General features: G+C 52.1%; 1 protein-coding gene across 1 annotated transcript in view; it reads right to left on the bottom strand.

Annotated features, from left to right (window-relative positions):
• The window catches only part of Stk32c (serine/threonine kinase 32C), an 87,100-nt gene that overhangs the window by 15,569 nt on the left and 45,476 nt on the right, over positions 1 to 26,055 (bottom strand). Inside the window, exons 2-3 of the mRNA XM_028869421.2 lie at positions 20,376 to 20,431; positions 1,332 to 1,483 (exon numbers count right to left, since the gene is read on the bottom strand). Of these exons, the coding sequence (XP_028725254.1) occupies positions 1,332 to 1,483; positions 20,376 to 20,431 (208 nt within the window). The remainder of the gene's footprint in view (positions 1 to 1,331; positions 1,484 to 20,375; positions 20,432 to 26,055) is intronic.

Below are 26,055 nucleotides of genomic sequence, written 5' to 3'. Positions count from 1 at the left end.
AACAAAAACAAAACAAAACAAAACAAAAAAATGCTCTCTGAATCTATCACTCTTCAGCCTGCCTGAAAAGCAGCAGCCACAGCACACCAGAGCTTCTGAGGAGGAAGGAAGCCACTGAGCCATGCTGTGTAGCCGCTGGGAAATGGCCGCTGTCCACTTTGAAGTTTCTTGACAACACAAAACAGCAGGTTGCAGTTTGGGGGATGGGTCTGTGCTCTAAGCAAGTCTTAGGTTCACTGTCAAACAGAACATACTTGCTTTCCACTACCCCCAAACAGCAGTTGGCAGCTCCTTCCTGAAGCTCTGCCAATGGATACAGGGTCACCTACAGGAGAGGGCCACCTATGACTTCTAAAGGCTACTTGGCCAGAGATCCCTACTGTTGGAAAGCCTGTGGTCCACGGAGCCTTTGTCAATCATGCCTGCCCAGGAGCACAGCCCAGAACAGTCTAGATAGGAAGTCTACATAGCCCACTATAGGAAGTAGTCAAGGAGAGCCCCTGGGTCAGGGAAGATCCATGTACTGGAGAGGACTCCAGTGTTGGGAAGGCCCCCTTTGGGTCAGGAAGCAGTCCTGCAATGGAGAGGACCCTGGGTCCTTCCTGGAGAGGAAGGAATCAACCTCCCAACAGCTCATAGGTTCTTATGTGTCTGGCACTCATTTTGTGCAGTGTGGTGGCTTGAAAGAAAATGGCCCCCATAGGCTCATAGCAAGCGGCACTATTAGGAGATGTGGCCTTTGGAGTAGGCATGGCCTTGTTGGAGGAAATGTGTCACCAGGAATGGGCTTTGAGATTTCAGAAGCTCAACCTCAGCCCAGTGGCTCACTCTCTCTTCCTACTGCCTTCAGATCTAGATGTAGGACACTCAGCTACCTCTCCAGTACCATGTCTGCCTGCATGCTTCGATGCTTCCCACTATGACAATAATAGAGTAAACCCCTAAACTGTAAGCTAGCCCCAATTAAATGTTTTCCTTAGTAAGAATTGCCATGGTCATGGTATCTATTCACAGCAATAGAAACCCTACTCAAGACATGCAGGAACCTGAAGGTCCTCCCCTAACTTGGTTGTACAACTTAGTGCTAAACCCTGGGCTCCTCAAAGATTCTGGGGAGATTCTATACAAATCCCAGCACATCACTGGTCCCTGGGCCCAGCAGGCCCTGAGCACAGAAGCTGAATAGATGGTGGGGGACACAGAGGCCTGAGGGGGGGCAGGGGAGCATCCCAGTGGTATTAGAGCCAAAGAACAGCAGGGCCCCTTATCCCATTCCAGAAGGCAAATCACACTGCAAGGAGCATCCGTGGCAGGCCCTGGGGCGGGCTCACCAGAGGTTCACCAGGAAGACATGCTCGATCTCCTGCAGGATCTCCAGCTCCCGGAAGACATTGCGGACCTCATCACGCTCGATGCATTGCTGCTTGTTCATGTACTTCATGGCATACATCTTCTCAGTGTCTCGCTTCTGCACGATGCACACCTGGAGGGCCAAGAGCCGTTGAGCAGAATGCCAGAAACCAAACTCTTTAGCTCCCTCCACCCTGAGAGAGCCAGGGTCCGCAGCCAGCAGAGGGACAAGGCAGTGAGCGGGCCCCTTCTACAGGCTGGCAGAACCCTGTCTCAGTGCGCCCAGACAAGAGTCCTAGCTTCATGGTGGGCTGCCCTGTGTAGAGTGCTAAGCCCCTCACCAGCCATGACCTGTGTAAGTGGTCTCACCTTACCAGGCTTCAGCACCCCTTCATAGCATGTAGCTATGAGGGCCACTAGGGGCTGCTGTGTGGTTTAAGTGTGAAATGCTCCCTCCACAGGTTCAAGTGTTTAAGCATCTAGCCTCCAGCAGGTGGCTCTGTTTTGGAAGCGGGCCGAAGCTTTAGCAGGTAGAGCCTTGCTAGAGGAAGCAGGTCACTGTGCTTGGGAGCAGGGGTGAGGTGTATGGCTTAGCCCTACTTCCTGTCTGCTCTCTGCTTCCTGGAAATGCCCTCACAGACCCATCCAGAGGTGCGTCTCTTAGTTGATTTCAGATCCCATCAAATTAACATTCCAGATAAGCATCACGGGAATGAAGGAGAGAACCCACTTAGCACAAAGCTGTGCATCCAGGAAGCCTCCATCCACACCACAGGATCACCATTTCCACTGAGCAGGGACTGTCCTTGATAGCAGGTCCCTGTGCAGTCAGCCCTTAAGGCTCGGCATTTTCTGAGCATGGCACTGTCTTGGTCAACTACCAGCACCGGTACTACTTAGCAGAGAGGAACAGGTGAAAAGAAGGACGGGGTGAGGAGAAAAGCAGCTGGTAGCCCTTGTGGCCAAGAACCAAGGACAAAGATTCCCAAAAGAAAACAGGAGGTCAAAACACAAAAACCAGGTGCCCAATCAACACCCACCCTCACTGCAAGCCACAGTGACCCTCTGGAGGACAGGTGACTCAGATAACCAGAGCCATTGCTGAGGGTTTCTACAGACTATGGTCTCCAGGTCTCTGTGGAACACTAGCTACAGGTCAGAATGATTCTGGACCTCAAGGTGGGTGAGACTCCCAGGTGTCACCAGAAAGCTCGGCGCTCACCATATACCTCAGTGTCACCGGCCTCAGACCACCCCAAGGGGACCCACATTCCTTTTCCTGGGAATACACACAAGGTAAAAGGTCTCTAGGATCCTTTCAGGAAGCTGACATCTAACCCTATGTCCAGCAAGGCCTCCAGGCACTGAGTGGTAAGCTTAACGACTGCCACTCAGCCACTGAAGAGTCACCGAAAGGACTTTTTTTTTTTTTTTTTTTTTTTTTTTTTTTGGTTTTTCGAGACAGGGTTTCTCTGTGTAGCTTTGCGCCTTTCCTGGAACTCACTTGGTAGCCCAGGCTGGCCTTGAACTCACAGAGATCCGCCTGCCTCTGCCTCCCGAGTGCTGGGATTAAAGGCGTGCGCCACCACCGCCCGGCCCGAAAGGACTTTTAATGACACGCAACAACTGTGGGACACCAAGCAAGGACACTAAGCGGTGCAGGATAAACATCGGGGTGACGCACACTGTCTGCCTAGGAGCTAGAAGTGAGCCATGGAGATGAAAGCGGCTGGGTGGATGGAAGAAGCTGTGCAGACACTTCTTGGCTATGTTTCTGTCACTCTACTGTGAAGTTCTGGTGACGGCTGCTGGTGCTTCCGTGGCCCCTGCCCTTATAGCGGCAGCGGTAGGGCTGTCTGGCACTCTGGTCTTGGATGGAGGGTCTGTGGATGAAGTGGCTGAACAGCTTCTCTCAGTCCTGAGCCCTACATATCCTCCCACCATCCAGAGACACACCCTCTGTATCCACAGCTGCAGTTTCCAAGGCAACACTGAATACATAGCACCTTGCCCACAGGCATGGTAAGCCCAAGGGAGCTCAGCCTGAGACATGATTCCAGCAGGATATGGAGGGGACATCTGACTGCCTCAGCATAAACTTGCCAGTGGTACAAACATAGCCAGGTTCCCACACAGGCCACAAAGACCCTTGCGGAACTCTTCTGGAAGCTTCCTGTGCTGAGACTGATGCCCCAGGGATGGGAGCTCACCTGAACATGCACCAGCCCCTACCTCCAAGGTTCACCACCACCCCTGTACCCCAGTCTCAGAACTGCACTGACTCTGAAGAGTAGGCCTTTGGGAACAGGTGTGGGGTCCAGGGCCTGTAGAGGACATACAGAGAAGGGGGGTCTTGTCTCTGGGGGTGACTTGGGTCAAAGATCCTTCTCAAATCTTTCTTTTCATTAAAAAAAAAAATTAAAGCCAAGTGGAGCTGTACTCAGTAGACAGAGCAGTTGTCTAACATGCACAAAGCCCTGGGTCAAGCCCCAGCACTGCATAAAACTGGAGACGGCAGTGCAATCCTGGAAACTCAGCAATGAGGAGATGAAGGCAGTCCAAGATCATCCTTGGCTACAGAGTGAGTTCGAGACTAGCCTAGGTTATATAAGACTCTCTAAAACACAAGAAAGAAAGAAAAAAGGAAGGAAGGTGTGGCAGTTTGAATACAAATGGCCCCATGGACTCCTAAGGAGCGGCATTATTGGAGGTGTGGCCTTGTTGGAGGAAGCGTGTCACTGCGGGGTGGGCTTTGAGGTTTCAGAAGCTCAAGCCAGGCCCCGTGGCTCACTTGCTCTTCCTGCTGCCTGGGGATCCAGATGTAGAACTACCTCCTCAGCTGCCTTCCCAGCACATGGTGCCTGCGTGCCACCATGCTTCCCGCCATGATGATATTGGACGGATGTTGCCCTGCTCATGGTGTGTTTACAGCAATAAAACCCTAACAAAAACAGAAGGGAAAGAGAAAAAAAGGGGGAAAGACAGACAGATAGACAGACATCCACAGAGGCGTGGGGGGTGAGAGGGAGATCAAAGGTTGTTCCCAAAAAAACCATACAGCTCACCAGCTGGCTTCCCAGGACATATAAGAATATAAACCTAGGCCGGGCGGTGGTGGCGCACGCCTTTAATCCCAGCACTCGGGAGGCAGAGGCAGGCGGATCGCATTGAGTTCGAGGCCAGCCTGGTCTACAAAGTGAGTTCCAAGACAGCCAGGACTGTTACACAGAGAAACCCTGTCTTGAACCGCCCTCCCCCCACCAAAAAAAGACTACAAACCCAGAATCTCCCAAAAAGGCCTCAGACAGCCAAGTTTAACTTGCCTTTCTGTGTCCCTGGACTATGTTCTGTGGACTGTCAAATTAAGTCAGTCCCCCAGAAATCAGGCTAACATAAAGGAGAAGGTGAAAATCACGGCTACTGGGCAGCTGTGCACATGTGTCTGAATAAGCACAGTGGCACTCAAAGCCAGATCATGTGCTTGTTCACACTTGCTCTGCAAATGCTCTCTCAGGACTTCTGAGACCGCCGAGAAGGCGGCTGGATCCTCCTCTGCCCTCTTGCTAGAAGAACCACATGTCCTGAAGGGAAAGCTGCAGGCAGGGCCCTGGGCAATAGGTAGAGATGGCCCAAAGGCTCTGGCCAGGGTTCAGAAAGAAGGAGAACTCAGAACGTTTCAACAGCCCTTCGGTAGTATCTGGCCACTTCTCAGAGTCCACCCACCCCAAAACCAGCACCGGCACAAGCCCAGGCAGGTTTGTGTACAGGCCACCAAGATCCCTGCAAAGCACTGCCTGGCTCTCAGACTAGCTGGGTCTCTTGGGCATTCTGAACTCAGATAGACTTTGATACCAATCCCACTCCGTGATTCTAACTGTACAGCTGCAGAGAAGGACCCACAAGCTTACAGGCTGGAATAAGGTGGCCCCTGGATACATCAGCTCAATCTAGGATGGGGGGTCAAGCCAAGTCAGCCATCCTTGGCTACTAAACAATATCTACCCATTCAACAATCCTGCCCACAAGGTTTCCCTCAAGTCAAGCATGGAGTTGTGACTGAGCACAATGACAGCCAGGTCAGTGACGGAGTTAAAACTATGCCACACTGGCACATCGATTATTTGGAATTAAAGGTACTTTAAAAAAAAGGGGGGGGCAGGCATAAGCCAATAGCTGACTATCGTGCCTCCTAAAAGCAAGAGCTGAAATCCTTTCCCTAAACTGGAAGGGAAGCAACATCCTGACTCAGAACCCAAAACCAGAATGGGAGGGCTGCCTAGACCTTTCTTGTAGCTGTTCCTGTTTAATCCTCCTACACGATCTGGTCGCTTCTTTGCAGGTCAGTAGCTGTGTGATGCCGGGAGCTCTTGGTCAGACCACCTAGACAGCTAGCTGCCTTGGGTGCTGCCTTGGCCTTCACCCCCACTACCCTGCAGACCACAGAACTGCAGCCCTGTCCAAGGGTTCTGTGCTGTCATGGGGTCCCTCCCCATTGGCACATGGGTCAGGTCAGCAGCACCCACTCTCTCCTGGCAACAAACAGGAAGTCGTCTCTTTTGGGGATGGCACCTGTAGAGGAGCTTATGACATCTCTGGTTTAAGACGTCTTCAAAAGAAGATTGTGACTCAGACCTTCCCGGTGCGCCAGCAACCACCAAGGAGACCCAGGAACCTCACCCTCCTGTCTTCCGTTTCCCTACTGGTAACAGCAGTCCATGCAGGAGCCATGGCCTTCAGGCAGAGATGCAAGGGCTGAACTATCATGTGTCACCTCAGTCCTCTGCAGTATGGGGAGAGATGCTTTACAGGGTTTTCTAGTAAGACTGCCAGGCTAGGCCTCTTACCCTGTAGACAGCCTTAGACATGGCCCTCTGGCCCAGGCCTCCCGGCCCCAGCTTTCTGGTCATGAGATTGGCTGCAGATGAATGACCCCCCCACCCCCCTTGGAGCAAAGAAGCAGAAGGAGCACTGTGCTCCATCTCTAAGCTCCAGGTGGTCCTCCCTGCCTCAGGTGTCCTCACAGCCGTCCCCAAAGCTTCTACACCAAGACGTTTTTAGGTGTCTGTTCACACTCTGCCACCCTCTCTTGCATGTGAAACCCATCCTGAACCATTCTGGAAAGCTTTGGGGGCTGTTCTGTGATCACAGAGGAACCCGCAAAGGTCAGCATGTGGCCCCTGGAGGCACCTGTCTGGGTCCGAGGCTAGTTCAAGAGTGTCCCTGGAGTCCCCGCTCTGAGACTCACTCTTCCATCACTCTTTCTCTCTTTCCAGGGTTATGGTGGAGGGGCCGTACGGGAGACAGGGTAGCTGTAGAATGCTTTGCAGAGGCTGGCAGCAAGCCCTTCTGATGGCATGTGAGGGACAGCTTGTGTGGACTAGGGCTGTAGGGCGGTGGGTGCTGGAGAACGTGACCCAGTTACTCACACAGGTCCTAAGTGAGACCTCTCCAGAAAGTGGGCAACACAGATGACTTTGCCCTACTCCGTGAATGTGACAGGAAGAGCCTGGGTAGCAGGGACCACTGAGACATCAAGTATGTGGATAGAGGACTCCTGAGGGTTTGAGAGGCCACACCTGCTCCAAGACTGAGCCAGTGGCAGGTTGGCAGGCCACAGCATCTGAGCAACAGGAGAAAGCACAGGCGGCCAAGTGTTGAGCCGCAGTTTTTTTCCCCCTGAGCTAGTTACAATCCTTTTTCAAATTATTATTTTGAAAGCCTATTGAAAATTTCAGAATGAAAATAAGTGTCAGCCACAGCAGGCCACCCAGCCTACCTGGTCCTGGCTCCAGGCCCTTCTCTGAGTGACGCTTCATTCTGCTCCCAGGGAGCAGAATTAGGGGCCTGTCGGTCAGAGCCCAGGCCAGTCAGAGTATGGACATCGGGGATTCTTGTCCCCCTCCCCCAAATACACTTTCAAGCATGAGGCAGAGAATGCCAGTTACTTCCAAGACAGAAGTGAGCAGGCTGAGAAACTACCCAAGGAGGGCCTACCTTTAGGGGGTGGGAGGGGTCTTTGCCTAGTAAGTCGAGAGCCTTAGGTTATTCTGTCCCTTTTGTGCCTCCCCTATGAAAGCTGCCTATATACCCCCTACCTAGGGTCAGTCATATACACCCACACACACCACAGGCCCTTTCTCCAGGACCCAAGAAAAGCCAAGGGTCTCAGTCTCCAGAGAGAGTATGAACTGTAGCTGTTTGGAGCTGGCATGTGGTAGGACTTTGCTTCAGTCCCAAGAAGTCGAACTGCATGGCCATCCCGAGCATGCCTATCATGATACACCGGCTCCCTAGGGAGCCAAGACCTTGGCCTAAACTTGTAGCACACCCTCACCTGGGGCAGCTTCTCTCTCTTTGGAACCTGCTGATCTAGTCCTTCTCTCCTTAGCGATCTAAACCTTCACTGTCTTCCCACACAGGCTGGCCTGCCCAAGTCATGCCGAGTGGGGCTGGCTGCAGAGTTCTGGACTGTGGACACACTTAACACTTGCTAAGGACGATACTGATTTTGCCCTTAGAATGGGTCATTAATTGCATCTAAGTGCCCTTTGGTGGAGGCAGCTGAGCAGGTTTAAGCCCAGCTGGAAAAGCCTGGCTCTGCTGGCTTCGAATGCCACCCCCTACGGGGAGGCTCCAAGGAAGAGTTTTAGGCGGCCCTGATTTAGAGGGACGGCAGGTGTGGCCGGTCCGGCCGTGCAACACTTCAAAAGGTGAATGGAGACCCAGGGCCTCTTACAGCTAAGCCTTTGCAGCAGGCCCACTGAACTGTTTCCTCAAAGGAAATTGGTCTGGACGTTCTGGGCCACTTCCTCAGTAATCCACTTACACCAGACAAAGAGGAAGTGAGATCAGATCTCAGAGGAGTGAGTCCTGCTGCTCCTGGGCGGCAGGGCGCTCCGCAAAATGCCACTGCTCAGCCTGGAATAAGCTGGTGACTAATGGCGGTGTAAGTGCCATTCTAATTGAACACTGTTTACGCATCTTGCAGATTTAAGTGATTCACCCCAAGCTTTTTTTCTCTCTAAGTCATTTTTGTTCCCCAGAAAGCAAAGGGCTGACAACAGGTACTTAAAGCCTTGAAACACTATAATGAAAAGCACCTCCTGGGAGTAGCAAAACCCAGGGAAGGCAGACTGGACCACAGGGGACCAGATAAGGATCCTGCCTTTCCCAGGATTCTGTTGGTTGCCAATGCCAGCAGCACAAAAGTCACAGGATGGGCCCTGGAGAAGGTATATGTGGTTGCCAGACCTAGGGAGAGGTGCCTGGGTAAGGCACAAAGAAAACAGTGTCACCCCACCCCCCACCTAACAGAGCCAAGCAGTTCATGCAGAGGAACAGCAGGGCAGGGGCTAGACAGAACAGAGAAGGGTGCTCCGATGACTCACAGGCGTCCCTGACAGAGCAACAGCGACTACACCAGTCTCCTGCTTCTCCCAAGAGGGTGTGATCTTGAAGATCTCTGGGAGATCGGCCCTCCTCAAATCCCATCCTGGGCCCCTTCCTGGACCAGCTCCTGCTGTTCGCTAGTACCCAGCACCTGTCCTCAGCCTAGACCCACCCCCTTGCCTGTATCTGGCTCTCCCTTACTGTCCCCTGACCTCTGTCCTTCAGAGACTTCAGAGGAATGCTTGTCCTGGAAGAGGTACCATTTGGAGGGGGTACCTAGCTCCATGTAGTGAGGAGAGGGACAAAACAGGAACACACACAAGGAAGAGAGGGGACAAAGACTTGGCTTTCTCAGCTCTTAAGCACTGTTCCTGGGGCAGCAGCTGGTGGGACTAAAGAAGCTTTGGACGTCACTATACATTAGTCACTTCTTGTCATTGTAACAAGACACCAGACAGAAGCATCTCAAGGCTCGAAAGATTGATTTTGGCTCACAGCTTAGTAAGGTACAGTTCACCATGGTGAGGAAGGCATGACCAGAGTCCACGGTAGCAGACACCTGAGGCTGGGACCTGCCATATCCCTTAGAATTAAGAAGCAAAGATGCATGCTGCTGCTCAGGTCTTTCCTCTTTTCTTCCTCTTTTATTCAGTCTGGATCTCCAGCTCACGGGATGGTGCTGTGCCCACTGGGGGGTGGGTTTTCCTCCTGAGTTCAAGCTCGGCAAACACTCTCATGCACACCAAGTGGTTGTTGCCTCATACACGGATACATGGAGACAGAGCAGGCAGCGGAACAGAACAGAAAATCAAGAAACAGACCAAGCTGCACAGAGATACTTCTTTTGTCATTACAAGTGGCTTCTCAAACTTAAGTGAAAAAAGAAAAATGAATTTTTAGTAATTGATGTTGGGAACAACTAAGTCATTGTATGAAAATTTGATCCATGCCTGACACTACAAACCAGGATAAGCTCCAGGTTATGAGTTTTAACCTGACTCATAGAACCTAAAAACAATAGAAGAAAACATGAAGATGTCTCTCAATGGAGGTAGGGACAAATTTCTGTGGCTCTGAATCCAAAAGCAATTTGGAAAATAACTGATAAAAATGGTTGCATAAAAGAAAATTTCTGTGCATGGGAAAGGGTGTATAAATGAACCTGAAAGACAAGTAAACTGAGAAAATATTTGCAACTTAGGTCAGATCAAGGTTGGCATTCCTAATACATGTATATCAAGCTCTAGAAACAAACAGAAATACCAACCAAAGAGGAATGTGAACAAAAAAATAGGCAAATTAGCCTACCATAAGAGAAATGCAAGGCAAAGCTGTGAGTTGTTGTGCCTTTTCTGTCAGGCTGGCATAAATCCAAGCAGCTGGCAACAGGCCCTGTGGCAGGCACCCTGCGGACGACATTGGTGCCACCCCCTATGCGGGGAGACTTGGCAATTTCCAGCACAATTCATGTGTACCACCCTCCAGCCCACATACTCCACTTCTAGGAACTAGCCCAAAGACAGACTGAAGAAGCACACGGGCATGGCTAGTGCACGAAGCACAGGGACAGTGGGGCTTGTTGATACACCTTCAGACGTAACAAATCGTGGCATAAATGACTGGCCGAATGATGGCCTCCAGAGGCGCATACGACCTAATCCTGGAACCTGTAGATGTGTTCCTATGCCTGGGAAAGGGACTTTGCAGCTGGGATGCTGATCTTGAGAGAAAGACAGCATCCCGGACCAAAGGTATCTGATGCTGCCACATGGTCCTTACCAGGCAGTGGTGGAGGTGGGGGAGCTCAAGTCAAAAGGGAGAGACAAGACCGAAACAAGAGGCCCGAGTGGCAGCAAGACCACCAGCCAAAGACTAAGGAACTCCTCTAGACATGGGAGGCAGATTTGAAATGGATTCTATCCGGGAATGTCCAGAAGGAATGCAATCCAGCCCACACTAGGCTGTAACATATAAGTGGTCAGCACTCATGGAAAATGACTGCCAAGGTCATATGCACACAGGTCTCAGGCAGGAGCAAGGCTCTCTGATGATGGAGGCTTGCTTCAGTCACGGACAATCTGATAAAGACATCTAGAGATGGAGAGGAGCTCACAGAGAGGATCTCTCAAAGACAGAGCAACCTGGGCCACCGCTAAAACCACACAGCAGGGGAAGGAGGGGCAGATACAGAGCAAGGAGACCAAACCACTCATATAAAGATGCACTGTCAATCCAATTCAGAGAAGTAGTAAGAACAACAGTCATGAGTGCTGACCCTGACCACTGCTCACAGGCCCACCGTTGGCTATCTTAGGCGTGAAAAGGTTCTGTAGCTGCGTTTAAGAAAATGATCCTTGTGTTTTGAAGATGCCAACGGCAGCACAGAGGGAAGAGGTGGGCTGTTCTCTGTAATTCAGTTTCATGCATAAGAGAGTCAAGGGAGAGGAACGGCCTCCACAGGGGTGGTCAGGTCTACTTTTGCTCTGTGGATAGACCCAAAGCTACTGTTCACAGTCATCAGTGGAGAGGTACAGTCAGCATTAGCTCTGCTCTATGCAGAGGCCTGGAACCCAAGGCTTAGGATGAAATGAGGACAGCAGCCTTCCATGGCAAGGGTCCATACTTGCTCTACTGTCCTGGCCCTAGAAACTTGTGAATTATCATGAGGCTCCCACAACGGCACGACACACAGAGGCAGCTGATTCAGCTGTCTCAGAGCAGAGATGGGCCTTTGGAACCACCCGGGGCAGAGAGGGAAATAAGGTACATGGTGAGCAGGCTCAACCTCATGCAAGATACCCACAGCCTCCTGTGAACCTCAGAGCATGGCCTGACTCCTGGACAGCTGTGTTAGCCAGCCCCATGAGCTTCACCAGCAAGAGGAGATCCTCCAGGCCCAACAAGCAGGGGGCAACTGCTCCTGGAAGTCAGCAGGGCCACCCTCAGGACACCCTTGTTTGGTCTTTCCAAGTCAAGACTACACAAGGACCAGGTTTAGCGGAAGGATGACAATGGCCTTCACACGCCTAAGCAGGGAAGAAAGCAAGAGCTCTCTGCCTGAGCCTGTCTCGAGGGAAACAGCTATTTTTAAGGCACCAGCACTGCCTGGGTGACCCTGAGAGGCAAGCCTGGCACATTCACATCGTGTTTTGGCCCACTTAGGAGCATGTGATAAATGCTCTGCTGCACGCTGGCTCTGTGGGGCGGTGGCTAGGAGGCTTTCTTTGTCCTATGGCGGCGGCAGAGGCAAGTCCAGAACCCAGCTGTTAGAAGAGGGACTTGCAACAGGCTGCTGATGCCCCAGAGCGCAGCATTCTCAGCCTTCACAGCCCGCATGGCATCCTTGGTGCTCACGGTACCCACAGTTCCTGTGGCACTCCTGGGCTGCCACAGCCCAGGTGGTAACCCCAGCCAAGCCTCAGAGCACAGCCCCTCTCAGGAAAACATCTCTTCCCATCTAGTAAGGGAGGAAGCCCCTCTCCTCGGTCAGCCTCTTGTGGGTGGTGTGGACCTCACCTCCTGACCTTTGAAGAATCCCCCGCAGTAGCTATGTTCAGAACTCCTGTGGGCTTCTTTCACCTCCAATCCAGGAAGGGATGGAGTCCTGTTTGATCCTCAGCATTTTCCCTTCTTCAAAGCCACTGCGGCCAGCAGCCCTGGCTTTCATGAGAAAAGGCCACTGGTGCCTCCCCACCCCTCAGCGTGGGAGGGCACAGAGAGTGTCCTGGGGTGAGGACAGGGCCCAGATGGCTTCTAGAGAGGTCTGTGCTTGGAGGCCCACAGAAGAGAAGTTCATAGGATATCAGGCAGACTGAGTGCCCCAAGACCACTTCTCCAATGAAGGTCCGAGGCAGAAAAGTTCACAGTTCACTCAAAATTAAAACTCAGAGTCAGCCTGGGCCTGAGTGGCAGAGCTCTGAAGTGGCGGGGCTGGGGGTTGAGGACAAGCACCCTGCAGCTGGGCCAGCTGTATGAGACTCACTCAGACCTGACAACCGTCCACTCTGGGTGTCTCTACTGCCCTCCCAAAGCCAACTGCTGCTGTGATCCCTTAAGAAGACATCAGGTCCCACTAGGAGTCTCTCACCTCTCTCCTCTTCCACTAGTGCAAGCATGTTTTCTGCCCTCTTTTTTTTTTTTTTTTTTTTTTTTTTTTTTTTTTTACAATGAACAAAATCAGCAAAAGTACGAACAAGAGTCAATTTCAAACCATCTCAGGTCACAGCCAATATAGCCAACAGCTGCCATTGTTTTGAGGTCTCCGGGGCACACTCCCTGACAAATGAGATAGCCCACTCAATGTGCTTGGCCCTAGGAAGTTCTCATCCACCTCTGCCAATGGGGTAGACGCCACAGGTTGTCTGTGAGAGGGGACCAGGCCGACGCTTTAGCCAGAGCCTGCGTGCTGCAGGACCAGACGGCCACGACTGGGGAAATGAGGCTCAAGCATGAGCAAGGAGCACATGCACTCAGGGTCAGCAGCATCTGGAGCAGGCAGAGACTTCTGTAGTTGTCACTGACATTGGTGACTCTAATGGCCACCTTGAGCTTACATTAGTGATGCTGGCCATAGACGCTACCCACATTGGGATAGCCGGTCCTATGATGGGACCACAAAGCAATGGCCCTGACATCCACAGCACAAAGATTTGAGATGCTAGACCCTAGAGTTCAGGATCCAAGGTCTGACTGTCTTGGGAGAAGAGTGGAGCTGACGGGAAAGTCAAGACAGTCACTTGACATTGGCACAAGCACCAAAGGGTAAGTTGCTGCCAACACACTAACTTCCATCCTGCTGGTGTCAGAGTCCACTGGCTGTGAAGATGGAGGCTAGATGGTACCACCTGCCCAACTAAGCTGACACAGGCCGCTTCCCAATGACCTTCTCATCCTGGTGTCTTGGGTGATCCATACGGGCTGTAGGATGAACTGGCTCCAGCAGCCCCAGAGGTGACCCAGGACCCATGATTCAGCATTAACAACTGGGTAACATCTCAGTAGTCAGGCATCTATGAGCTCTCTGTGGCCATGAATGGCCTCCCGCTGCTGTGTGGACCAACTTAGAACCAGATTCTCTGCAAGACAGACTCAGTGAACCATCGGCTCAGTGATGTCCCACAATACTCCTGGCAGGAGGCAGCCACTGAGGGGTTGCCATGGCAACCACAGTGCTGTCTTGTCTCTGAAATGCTGGGCAAAGCCAAAGTGTCATCACTGGGGGGCCACGTTAACAGATCTGTCAGGGAAAGGCAAGGGGGCCCTGGCCCAGCCTCACACCAGCCCAAAGCCCCCAAATTGCACGTCCACATTGAGGATCATCTTCCTCTGGCTGGAGCCTCTCCTGGATCTAGCTGAGGATTTGGAGACTCAGGAGGGGCAGAACTGCTGGAGTGGTTGGGGACTATGTCAAAGGCATTTTGCCCCCAACTCTCTTAGTTCTTTTCCCATAAGCTTAAGGACAGAGAGCCAACAACTGCTGTCTGTGTGTTGGGCCTGAGCCTTTCTACCGGGGTGCACTCTCTCCTTTCCCATATCATGGCTCCATCGGTTCTTCCGTGAGAGCTCTGCAGCCACAGTGCTAGGTCCAGCTCCTTGGGGTGAGACCTCATGCCCAGACTGTAGTAGGGCAGAAAGGGGCCAGGTCTCCCTCCCTAGAGATCACCGTGTCTAGGCACCCTGGAGCCTCTGTGTGACCTGTGGCTGGTCGTAGCCTGGGGACAGAAAGAGAGTCTAAGGAACAGAGAGTGACCAGGGCATTAGGGAGGGCACAGAGAAAGGTGAATGGAGAGATCCATCCAGTTTGAAACTGGGCCCATAAGGCCTTCAGCAGAGGAACATTCCTGCCATAACAACAAACTATGCCTGCTGTCCCAAAGCCAATCAAAGTACTAACACCCCACCTGGACTAGGGCCCCTGCACTCCCTAAAGGACATCCAGACCCAGGAGTCATGCATCTCCTTGGATCTTCCTAGGGCTCCCTTGATCTTCCACTTGCTGATGACACTTTTCAGAGGATCTTCAGAACCGCCACTTTGCCCTATAGATAGCACTGACTGACATTAATGTTCAGCCTTGAGCGTATTTGGCACATCACAGGAAACATGCTTCTAAAACTCCCCACACCTACTGGAAGCCGGAAGCTGGTCCTGTCTTCCCAGCAAGAAGTGTCCATAGGCTGCAAGATCACTACCTTGACTGCCTGGACCCCTGACTGGGTATAAGTCCTATATCCAAGGCTGTCCAGCCTCTTCCCAGCCATAATGGAGCTCAAGAGAGGAGGCTTTCCCTTCACTATGGGGAGGTGTTACAGCGAGGGTGCTGATGGGCAGGACCACGGCTGGGAGGCACAGACCAACCAGGTCTCCAAATGGAAAACTGAATTCCTCACTACAAGAATCAACACCATACAGAACAACACCACACACAACTCTAAGAACAACAAAATATGGGGCACATAAAGGAAGGGGTCAGGTGACATCCCCAAGCCTGCCACTTTGTGGTACTGAATATTGTGAGGTAAAGGACAGAGAGCCAACAAATGCAGGAAGGTTCTCCAAGAATGCCCCAGAGCTGCTGAGGACACATCCTCCAGGGTCTTTCCCTTTCACCACAATCTGGCCTGCTCCAGGAGGGCCTGCCCCTCATAGAGACCCTAGAGGCAGACCTGCCCCCAGATAGGCTTGATCACAAGCCAGCGCAGCTCACCTGTGCCAACAAGGACCTCTGGGTGCTCCCAGATATGTCATGTACTCTCCCTGAGTGTCCTTCTCCCAGGAAGAGGGAACGCTGATTCTCAGATCTCACCACATTTTGGGGATACTCATTTTTGTTTGCTGTGATGTTACTATACATAAGAAATTATGTATATAGTATAAAAATGTTACTATACATAAGAAATCCTCTGTGGTCAGTTTACACACACACACACACACACAGAGAGAGAGAGAGAGAGAGAGAGAGAGAGAGAGAGAGAGAGAGAGAGAGAGAGAGAGAGAGGCTCCAGCAATAATGGTAGCTGGGGCTAGAATCCAATTTCTTGGAATTAAAACAAGAACAGTTTGGGGAGGGTGAACTTCTCAGATACAGCCTCTTCCAGCCTGAGAGAATACCAAGGTTTTAGTCAAATGAGCTAAAAGTGAGAGAGGACAATGCGGGGAAAGGTAGGCGCTGAAGTCGAAAGGCCGGACAAGCATCCATACCGACAGGAAAGTAGATTGATTTTCTCAGAGCCCTGACTATTCTCACCTGGATGATATGTCTTGGAATTAGTTATAGCCACATCACTCCCTAAACATCAGTCAGTGGAGAAGATGGGGGGGGGGTGTTAAGTGCTGTGCCACCTCCTGCAAAGGCCCTAGAACCCTGGGGCAGGTGCACACTGACCACACACTCACGGGGAGGAACCTGAATGCTCCACAGCTCTGAAAGAGGCGCTGCTGCAGACAGGAGAGTATCCCATCTGAAGCTCACTCCCTCCTGGCATCCTCTGAAAGTAGCCAGGCTGTCATGATGCCCCAGAGGACCAGAAAAAAAAAAAACAACAACAACAAAAAACCGCTTTATTCCATCCCCACACCTATGCGGATTTCATTCCCATGGCTGAAGAATGAAGCTGGCCCAGCCCCAGCCCCCTCTCTTCTTGGAGAATAAAACTCCCTGTGCTAAGACACGCCTTCTCTCAGTTCTGAATTACTGGTAGGTCTGATTATGTCTCCTGCTCTTCAAGGCCAGCCTGCCATTTCCAGAATGCACGGAAGCCTGGCAGGACAGCAAGTCTGTCCAGCAACAGCACCCTTCCTACAGGAAGTCCAGGATTCCGACAGGATGTTTCTTGGGGCTTTGGTTAAACCGGAAAGCCAAGTGTGAAGTTCTGACGCCTGAGTCAGGGGGCTACTGGATCCTGTTGCCACATGCAGGTGACCCTGGGCACCCAGTTCACACTTGATGAAGAAGGACCTTGCAAAGCCCATGTTCAGAGGGTGTCTCCAAAAGGTGGTCAGGGCCAAGGTCATTTGTGCTCACAACGATGATGGTCATTTCAGCTAGTGGGTTCTTCTAGCCTTCACCTTCACTGCCACGGCAGTCGTTTGTCTTTCTAGTCTGTGTTTCTGACTTCAGCTGTATTCCCAAGCAACTGCCCGTGTGTCCCAGTTCACTCCACCTTATGGAAACAACCCAGCAGATTCTGTTCCCAGGAACAGCTTTAAGGTGCTTCCTGCTCAACAAATCCATTACAACAAAATCAGCCCTCAATACCCCAACAGGAGGCCAGGGGAGCCCAGAGTTTCTAAAGCAGAGGCCTGAGTCCCAGACACCTAGACATTGCCCTCACAGGCTCCTATTGAGACATAAGAAACTTCATCAGCCCAGCGGCGGTGGTAGCGCACGCCTTTAATCCCAGCACTCTGGAGGCAGAGGCAGGCAGAACTCTGGCGAGTTCGAGGCCAGCCTGGGCTGCAGAGTGAGTTCCAGGAAAGTGGCAAAGCTACACAGAGAAACCCTATCTCGAAAAACCAAAAGAAAAAAAAAAAAAAAAAAGAAACTTCATCAGCAGACCTATCACCATCAGGGAAAACACGAAGAGACAGCCTCTCGCTTCCACTGGGAAGGCTACAACCTTAGAAACCCAGACAAGTATGGGCAAGGATGTGGAATGATGGGTGTACCCTCTGTGGTGGCAAGGTAACATGATTTAGTCTTTGCTGAAATAGCGTGGCAGTTCCTATAAGGTGATATGTAAGACTGCCCTGTGATATGGCAATTCTACCTCTCAGCAACAGAATTTAAAGCGGGAAAATCCAGCTACTGTTGTAGGCTCACATTCATGGCAGCAGCAGGGCCCACAAATGGTCCATCTGTGTAAGCAACCCAAGAGTTCATCAACAGGAAATCACTGCACACAGGATCAATAGGATCGCTCTACCTTCAGAGGAAGGCATTCTGACACATGCTACAGCAGACACACTTGGAGGGTATTTTGCTACAAGGACCCGACCAGAAACAAAAGACAGGTGTTTTATAATTCCACTCACTACAGCATACTGAAGGCTTGTGTGCCCCCAGATTTGTACATTGACATTTTAAGCAACTAGGTGATAGTAGCAGATCATGAAGGTGGGGGGGGGAGGGGGACTCATGAATAGGACACACCTGATGAGGGACCCCAGGGAACTCTGACCTCTTCCCACCAAGTGAGGACACAGCCAGGAAGTCGGTCCCCACCAAACACCATATCTGCCTTCATTTGGGACTTCTGGCATCCATAACTATGAGAGATATTTATTGCTCGAGCATCCAGTATGTGGTGCTTCCGTCACAGAAGCTAGAAATAACCAAGGCAAGGTGTCCTGAGTACTCAGAACCAGAGATAGAAGCAGAACTCGGCTGCCAGGGCCTGAAAAGGGGGCAAGGGAGAGTTATCACTTAACGGAGACAGCTTCATTCTTTTGCAAGATGAAAGTAACTGAAATCAGTCACACAACATGACCATGGGAACATGGGACTGTACACCTGAAACCGCATAGATGACAAACATATGTTAAATGTAGTCTACCAGTTTCTTTTCAAAGAAATTGGGGAAAAAGTCAAGGACTAGTTATAACACATTGGTATAGCCCATCCCCAAGAGTCATAACCCCAACAGGTGAAGTAGCCCTTGGTTAAAGAAACTTTGGATTGGAAACACTGATCTCAAATGCACACACTCTGCCACCACCAGGCACTCGGCAGGGCTTCCGTAGACTTCATCTCACCTATAGAGAGTCCTCTGCAGGGAACACACCCTCTGGAGCACAGCATACAAGTGGATACCTTCTCAGATCTACCAGACATCCCAGCTTCCTTTCTAGGGCCCCATTGCTTCCTGTCTGGGTCTACTACCGTGGCCACTGAGAGTAGCTGGAAGAACACAACCCAACCTGTGACAGGCTTTATTCTCTCAGACACCCACCAGGCAGCCAAAGACTCCCAGTGGCCTAGGTAGGCAGCTGATTGGGATCAGGAAGGAGTGTCCCAACTGTACTACCTGCCATCTCAGAAAATGTGCCTGTCTCCTCGACCCCACAGCAGCCTGTTCCCAGGCCAACAGCTTTCAAACCCAAGACTTGGTCAGAGGACCCATAATCCTGGGGTTCTGCAAATGCGTCACAGGACAGGATACCCCAGATGCCTTCTTGAGGATCAGGAATGCTCCTCCCCCGAAGGAGTGTGGGGGACAGTAGATGAAGGAAGGGTTGGATAAGGAGTACCCTGAAACCACCCCCCCCAGGGGAAGGAAATGGGAAGATCTCCAGAAAACAGCACCTACTTCCTGTTCCCCATGACCCCAGCTTAGCCCACTAATGGTGGGCTTCATCGTGGGGTGCTACAACCTAGCCCTCTTCAGACCTAAGTTCTGAATGCCCCCTGATCCCAGTACGTCCAGCAGCTGTTTTCCTGAACCCAGTTCCAGCTGCTGTCCTCTGCTATTCCACAAACCCCACCTGCCTGTCCCTCCTACCCACACCCGCCATAGCTCTGGCAGCATCAGCACAGAGGAGTCTCAGTCAGGCTAAGCATCTTCACAGCCTCCCAGCAGCAGGCCTGTAGGAACCTCTGGACCCGGGGATGTTAGCCACGCCTCCCTGTGGTGTGTTTTCAACCCTGTGCAAAGTGCTCATCTGCTTTGACTTACATTCACCCCAGGCTCCAGCCACCAGAACAGCCATCCTTTGTGATACAATGAAGTAGAGGCAATTAATCACCCTCAATCACCCTGTGCTTTGTACTCTGGTAGCTGTACAATCTCTTTAGAGAGGACTTTCGGAGCCTGAATAGACACAGAGCCCAGACAGCTGTGAGGCCGGCGAGGAGGGAAGTGCCCCGACAGCTGAACAGAAATGTCTGTACAGGAGGGGTCCATCCACAGCACACCATGCTGCAGAAGCCGAGGGCTAATTCCAGTCTTTTCAGAGCCCTAGTTAAGTCTCTTTGCGTTATAATTACCCCCAATCTGTAGCTATCACAAGGCAGCAATCAGGAAGTTAGATCTGGCCAAGAGAGAACAAGGCAAGTGAAGACAAGCTCAGCGGCCCCCTGCTTGAGGGACAAGAGCTTCAGGGTTAATCTGAGAGAAGGCAGGCTGGGCCACCACACTGGGTTCTGTCACCTTGCACACCTAAGAAACAGACTTAAGTACAGCCTGGCCTCTGGCCTCCAGTGTGGCCTGAGCTGCTGTTCCGGTTGGCAGGCCGATCAGAGGTCACGGTAACCTCTTGAACCTTGGGGAGCTGCCGCACAGTGCAGCTCTTCCAAGATGCACCCCGTGCTAGGCCACAGTGCGCCCCTTATTGAGGAAATCCGCTCAGACTGCAAGATGGCTACAGTATTGTGAGTGGGTGGGTGACAGGACCTTACAGGGTGACCAGGCCACTCTCTGTCCTCAGCTGAGCCAAGAGCCCCTGCCTGAAAGTTGGTGGAGGGCGGCACTGACGACCCCAGAAAGGCCAGAGCCCCTGCTTCTTCCCTGACAGTCCTGAACTTTTTGCCCCAGTGATGGGGCTAGCTTCTCTGAGGAGAAATGGAGCAGGTCTGTGTGGCTCTGTGGTCCCATATGTCCCCACCCTCCACTGGCCCATCCCGAGAGACTCTTCCTTACCTTGCCAAAGCTGCCCTTCCCAATCGCTCGAAGGATCTGGAAGTGGTCGAAGTTCACTGTGGAGTGAAGCAAAGAGACACCAGGTGAGGTGGTGGCAAGGCCCTGTGCCAGGCGCAAGCGCCACACTTGAGAAGTTTGCCCCTGCTTGGCAATCCTGAAGCCCATCAGGGATCCATCCACTTAACCCCTCAGGAGGGCTGATCACGTCTCTGGGTGAACTCCAGCTGTACAAAGGATGGCTCAGACCCTCCTTGCAGGATTGCCATGGGGTGGGAACACCTATACGATGACAGGCAGGACTGGGGTCAATGGGCCAAGGCAGGCTCCCCGACTTCCTCTGCTGCAAAGCTGCACCCAGCAACTCCACTGACCTCACACCCCTTGAAAGAAGTGCAACCGGAAGCCCACGCATCTCAACACTTGGGGCACCAGCCCCTGGCTCTGGGGTTCTCCAGCAACAGGAGGGAGCATTTGCCCTGGTGGAGCTCACTGGACAAGCCTGGGGCTGCAGTGATCTTTTGATTAACAGTGGGGAGCAGCACAGGACAAAAATACAACACAGCCTGGTTGTCCTTTCCAGGGATCACCAGCGCCCTACTGATGAAGCCTCTTTGCTGCCACAGCCCTGGTGAGTCAGGCACCTCCTGCCTGTGCACCACATCTTTGTCAGTGGAGGATTCTGAGTCCCAGACTTCCAGTTGTGCCCTGACTGAAGCTTTCCCACGGGGTCAGAACGTGTCAGTCTCTTTTACTATCCTTTTCTCAGGAAGGCCTGTGGGATGGACTCAGGCAGCCCTGATTTCTGTCCATTGCCACTGAGCCAGGCCCCTCCAGGCCAGCAGCCTAGGTCCCCAAGTGTATAACTCCACACTGCACCACTTAGAGAGTCTACCCAGGGTCTTGGGCCTAGCTGCATGGACACTTACCCTGAAGAGGACCTGGGCTGCCTGTGGCTAGCGATACATTACTAATTCACTCCATAACTACTTTCCCCCTGGAGATTTGGGGCCAAGTGGGGCTCTCACTTCTAGATTATGGGCATGAGACACGTGCTCTGCTGCTGCTCCAGGGTGGGGATCTGATTAGTATAGGCCTAAGTGGAAACTGGGTTGGTGGGGGGGGGGTGTAAGATGAAGTGGGCAGGGTGCCAAGCATCTGGACTGGCAACCAGGTCGGGAAGGCCTGTAGGGAATGGGTCCACTTTTCACAGATGAGAACGCACAGCCGTCTGATTCAAGCCTGTGCAACTTTAGACAGCATGTTCTAGGCCGCTGTCTACTGACCCCAGGGCTGCCTAGCTTGTGACCAAGTGCCGGAAACCTCAGCCTCTGCCCACGGTCTGTCTGTTGCCCTCAGGACCCAAACTCATCTGAACCTCATTCCTCAGCCACTCATCACTTTACAGCATTTTTTGTTTGTTGGAGAAAACTGCAGACGGCAGAGAGAAAGCAACCACAGCAGGGTGGGTGGCGGCCAGCCCCACAGCCCCTCCTTGAGCAGGAAAGCATGGTTGCTGTTTAGTGTAAGCCACTGCATCGACCAGCTCGGACCGGATGCCTGGCTGTCCAAGCCCATTCATGTGGACAAAACTAACAGAATTAATGGAGAGCACGTGGTGGGTAAGGTGGGAATGTGCAGACACCGTCCAGCGGAGGTGCACATATACCTTGCTCTTCTCTTAAGCCCTAGCCCGTCCCAAAGGCACGGCTCTGCCCAGAGCTATGAAGTGAGGTGAAGATGCCATATGCTGCAATCACCACCAGAATCTCCCCAAACCTTGCAGTTTAAGTACATCCATGACCAACACTAGTACTGACTGGTGATGAGGTGCTACACAGGGTTCCAGAACGAAATGAGCAGGGCTTGGGGAAGGGGTCTGGCATCAGGTGCGGGAGCAGCAGGCTGGGAGTAGAGGCCAGACACTGACCTTAGGGTCTAAAATAAGGTCTGCATCTGGATGGAGGAGAACAGTATCAGAGGAACAAGCCTGGGCCAGCCACAGTGCAGCTTCTGGAGATGGGCTCTGCTAGCAAGCTTTGGGCCAGGGTTCCTCTGCCTGCCTAATCAGAACTCAGATACAGCTGCTGCTGCCTAGAGGTCCTTGGCCTCCTACAGCTGCACAAGAAATCTAACACACTCAGGCCCCCATAGTTAGGCAGCCTCACCCACTCCCAACAGTTGAAGAGAAGTGTGGCCTCCATGTCCACCTCCAGAATGGCAACTTGGAGTCTGCTGGACCTGACCCTGGTTCCATTGGTGCCCAGAGTCCAGTCCAACACCACTTGAGAAACAGGTTAGGCATTCTCCTGCCCATGGGAAGCTCACTGAAATGTCTCTGGCACCCTCAGCAGCCAGCACAATGTAGGGCATCAAGTGTCAGCCTCACGGCTATGAGTTCACACAGGAACTCAGCCGAGACAACTAGCCTTTGCAGAGCCCAGGCATAATTTCCTGATTTAGCCTTTACTGGAGAAAAAGGATGAGAAAGAAAATACATTAAAGAACAGGTCAGAGGCATGTGGGAGTCTCCTAGCAGCTGTCCTGCTCCACGCTCAGACACTTGTACAGCCGAAGTCACCATTCAGGTTTGTGGGGATGCAGCCTCCTAGGAAGGCTGGGTATAATTAATTGCACACGCTTTTAATCCCAGCACTTGGGAGGCAGAGGCAGGTGATCTCTATGAGTTCAAGGGCAGCCTGGTCTAAATGTTAAGTTAAGGCCAGTCGCGATACATAGTGAGACCCTATCTCAAAAACAAACAAACAAACAACAGGAAAGCCTCCAGGGTCCTAGAGAAGAACCGGCAGGATCAGTCGAGGGTCAAGGCCAGGGGGTGCACAGTGAGAGCTGTGGTTTCGACACTGGCTTGTCTGCGGCCTCTCAGCAACTTTCAGCTTCCTGCCATGGGCCAGAGTGGTGCTGGCGCTGCTGCCCACAGTGTGCCCACCTCCTTGGATCCTTGGTCTCCTCCGATGCCTAGGGCACATGAGGATCTTGCCTGCCAGCTCCTGCGGTGGGTGAGGGAGACAGGCAAGAACGATACTACGCTGGCCGCAGCCTCGAGAAGAAGCAGGTGCCAGGTGGCTTCAGGTTTCAGTACGCAAACCTCACAGGCACATTCATTCCATAGCCAATTCATAAAATCACCCAGAGACGTGGCTGCCACGGGAGTTTCCCCGGTGATGGAAGTCAACATGGCCTGTACAGGGAAAAAACCCTATCAAGACAAGGGTGCTGAGTTCATTAAGTTGACCCACCCTCCCAGGAATTGGCCAATGGCCACATGAAGATGCCCTTGGTGTGGGAAAAAAAAAAAACAAAACAAAACAGAGATTCTTGACTTTCGCCAGACCTGCCTCATTCACAACAGCCTTGTTCTTCCAAGTGACCAGGGTCACTTCTACTTGCCATCAATGCTAGCAAACTTACCTGGCTTCACCTCCAAGGATGCTCAGAACCCAGCCCTGCTGCCCAGCCCCAGATGCAGGTTCCCATTGCAGCCAGAGGTCTGGCTAAATCCCCCCAGCACAGAACAGTCCAAAGCTCTGGGGTGTCTTTCCAGTCTTTTCTTCATTGGGGAGACACAAAGAAAACTCTGGTGTGGAAGAAAACACACTAGACAAAGAAGTAAGTGGAGGACAAGACAGGGAAAGGGGGTGCAGACTGCCTGTTTTTACAAGGTCACCACAGGGGACACTTTTGAAGTGGACCCTGAGCCGAAGAAAGAGCCCGGGTGAGAGCTGATCAAGACAGCGTGCACAACTCCAGGGCTCTTCGCTGTGTGATGGCGAGGTGAGATCTCCCCCAGCGTTAAACACCCTGTGAATTATCAAGTAGATAAAAGAAAACACTGGCTCAGTTCCCCACAGGCCCTTCTTATATGTACACATCTCCTCCTCGAATCAAAATGGGTGTTTGAAGAGGAGACGGTCGGCCTTGTACGCAAGGAGAGATGGCCCAGCTCCGAGGTCCAGGCCCCCAGATGCTCTTCCTGTCGTACAACCGACTGAAGCGTGTGGGTACAGACTCTTCCTGGGGCAGATAAATATTTCAAAAATCAAGGGTTTTTAAAATATTTATTCTTCGAAGAAGCTTTCATTTTGCAGAGTGTGGCTGGAAGTAGTCATTGCTATATGGGGACAAGTCACCTCTCTTGTTCCTGTAGCTCTGTAGCCGTTTTCTCAAGGACGAGTCACCATGCGAGGTATCAGAGAGTCACACAGAATGCTGTTCAAGTCATTGGCCGGGGTCACAACTACTAAACTAAACCCAGCAGGAAGAGACAGGGTATCTCAGTGGCCGAACCCACCAGCTCAGAGAACTTCCATGTTCTCTCAATGTGGCATCTAAGGTTCCGAGTGCCCCCATTTGATACTGAGGCTTCCCTGGGTGAGAAACACCCACCACAGGAAAGACAGGCAGGGCTGCCTTCTTCCTCTCTGGTTTCCCTGTGGCCACCGCCTGCTTGACTGAGCGGCCTGAGCAGGAGTTTTCTACACACAAGAGTCCTTGGCACCTTTGAATCATGCACAGAGTGCTGCCCATTGGTCCTGCTGCGGCAAGCAAATCAAGGGTGGCTGGAAGGAGCAGAGGAAACACTCATTTTGATGACAACATCAAGACTGTGTATCAACTAAAAAAAGCGGTCGAGAAAGAGAAAGTCAAAAACATAGATTCTTACACAGTTAGCACAAAATCCTAAGCAAAACCTACAGGTCTTCTTTGAACATGCTTCTCCTAAAACCAAACACATACCCTGCCTGTGACAGGGCCAGGCCTCCTCCCCTGTCCCACATGGCACCTCAGGTCTGGCACTGGGTTCAGCACACAGACTGTGGCAGGCACAGAGACAGGTAACGCTGCGGAAATGCTAAGTCACTAGGTTCTCAGTTAAAGCTGACAAAAGCGTGCCCCTGTGAGGAAGGCAGAGGGAAGATGGTCCCTGGGAAAGTAAAAATAGACCCGCGGCTGCACTGTGAGTCATCCTATTGTTATCAGTGACACAATCAATTCCCAGTCTGAAGGCCTCCCCCGCAGGCCTGGAGGGGCAGCCATGCTCTCCACATCCCCGAGACATCTCCAGAGAATACGATCCAAATCCAGGACAGACCCAGGAAGTTAAGTGCTGGACAGAGAAAAGCCAGGGATGAGGGTGCCACCCACGGCCCCCCATGGATCTGAGGCTGGAAGCCTTTCTGGAGACTGCCTCTCCTGGTCACCTATGAGAGCCTCCTGACCTCAGCGCCCTCCTACAGAGCCAGCCCCTCGCCCACAGGATAGTTCCACACGAAGGTAGAAACTGTCTGAAGGGATCATAAAAGACATAAAAGATCATAAAAAGGCAGGTTATAAGCCGAATTTGCCATTATAGCCTATGACCCAGAAAACTCTCATGAGGAAAATCTCCCAGCCCAAATGACTCAAGGCCTGGTTCAGCACAGTCCTGTGGCTTCTATGAAATGTGTGGCCCAACAGCATCACTGGCTACCTGGGGTACAGGCTCTTCCCTTGGGAGGAATCAATGAAGAGTCAGGCAGCCCAACCCTGTCCTGCAACAGGCCACCTATATGGTACAGACGGGACCCAGGAGTGTCCCTCAGAGCCGCTCAAGGCTGTGGTGGCTCCCCTTTCCTACGTGAGCAAGCTTGAGTGGGGCAGACCAGCTGGCTGGCCAAGGCAA

Source organism: Peromyscus leucopus, chromosome 1, assembly GCF_004664715.2.
Source record: "Peromyscus leucopus breed LL Stock chromosome 1, UCI_PerLeu_2.1, whole genome shotgun sequence".
NCBI classification, from domain to species: domain Eukaryota; kingdom Metazoa; phylum Chordata; class Mammalia; order Rodentia; family Cricetidae; genus Peromyscus; species Peromyscus leucopus.
The sequence above is the reverse complement of the archived record's forward strand: the minus strand, read 5'-3'. Positions and strand labels throughout refer to the sequence as shown.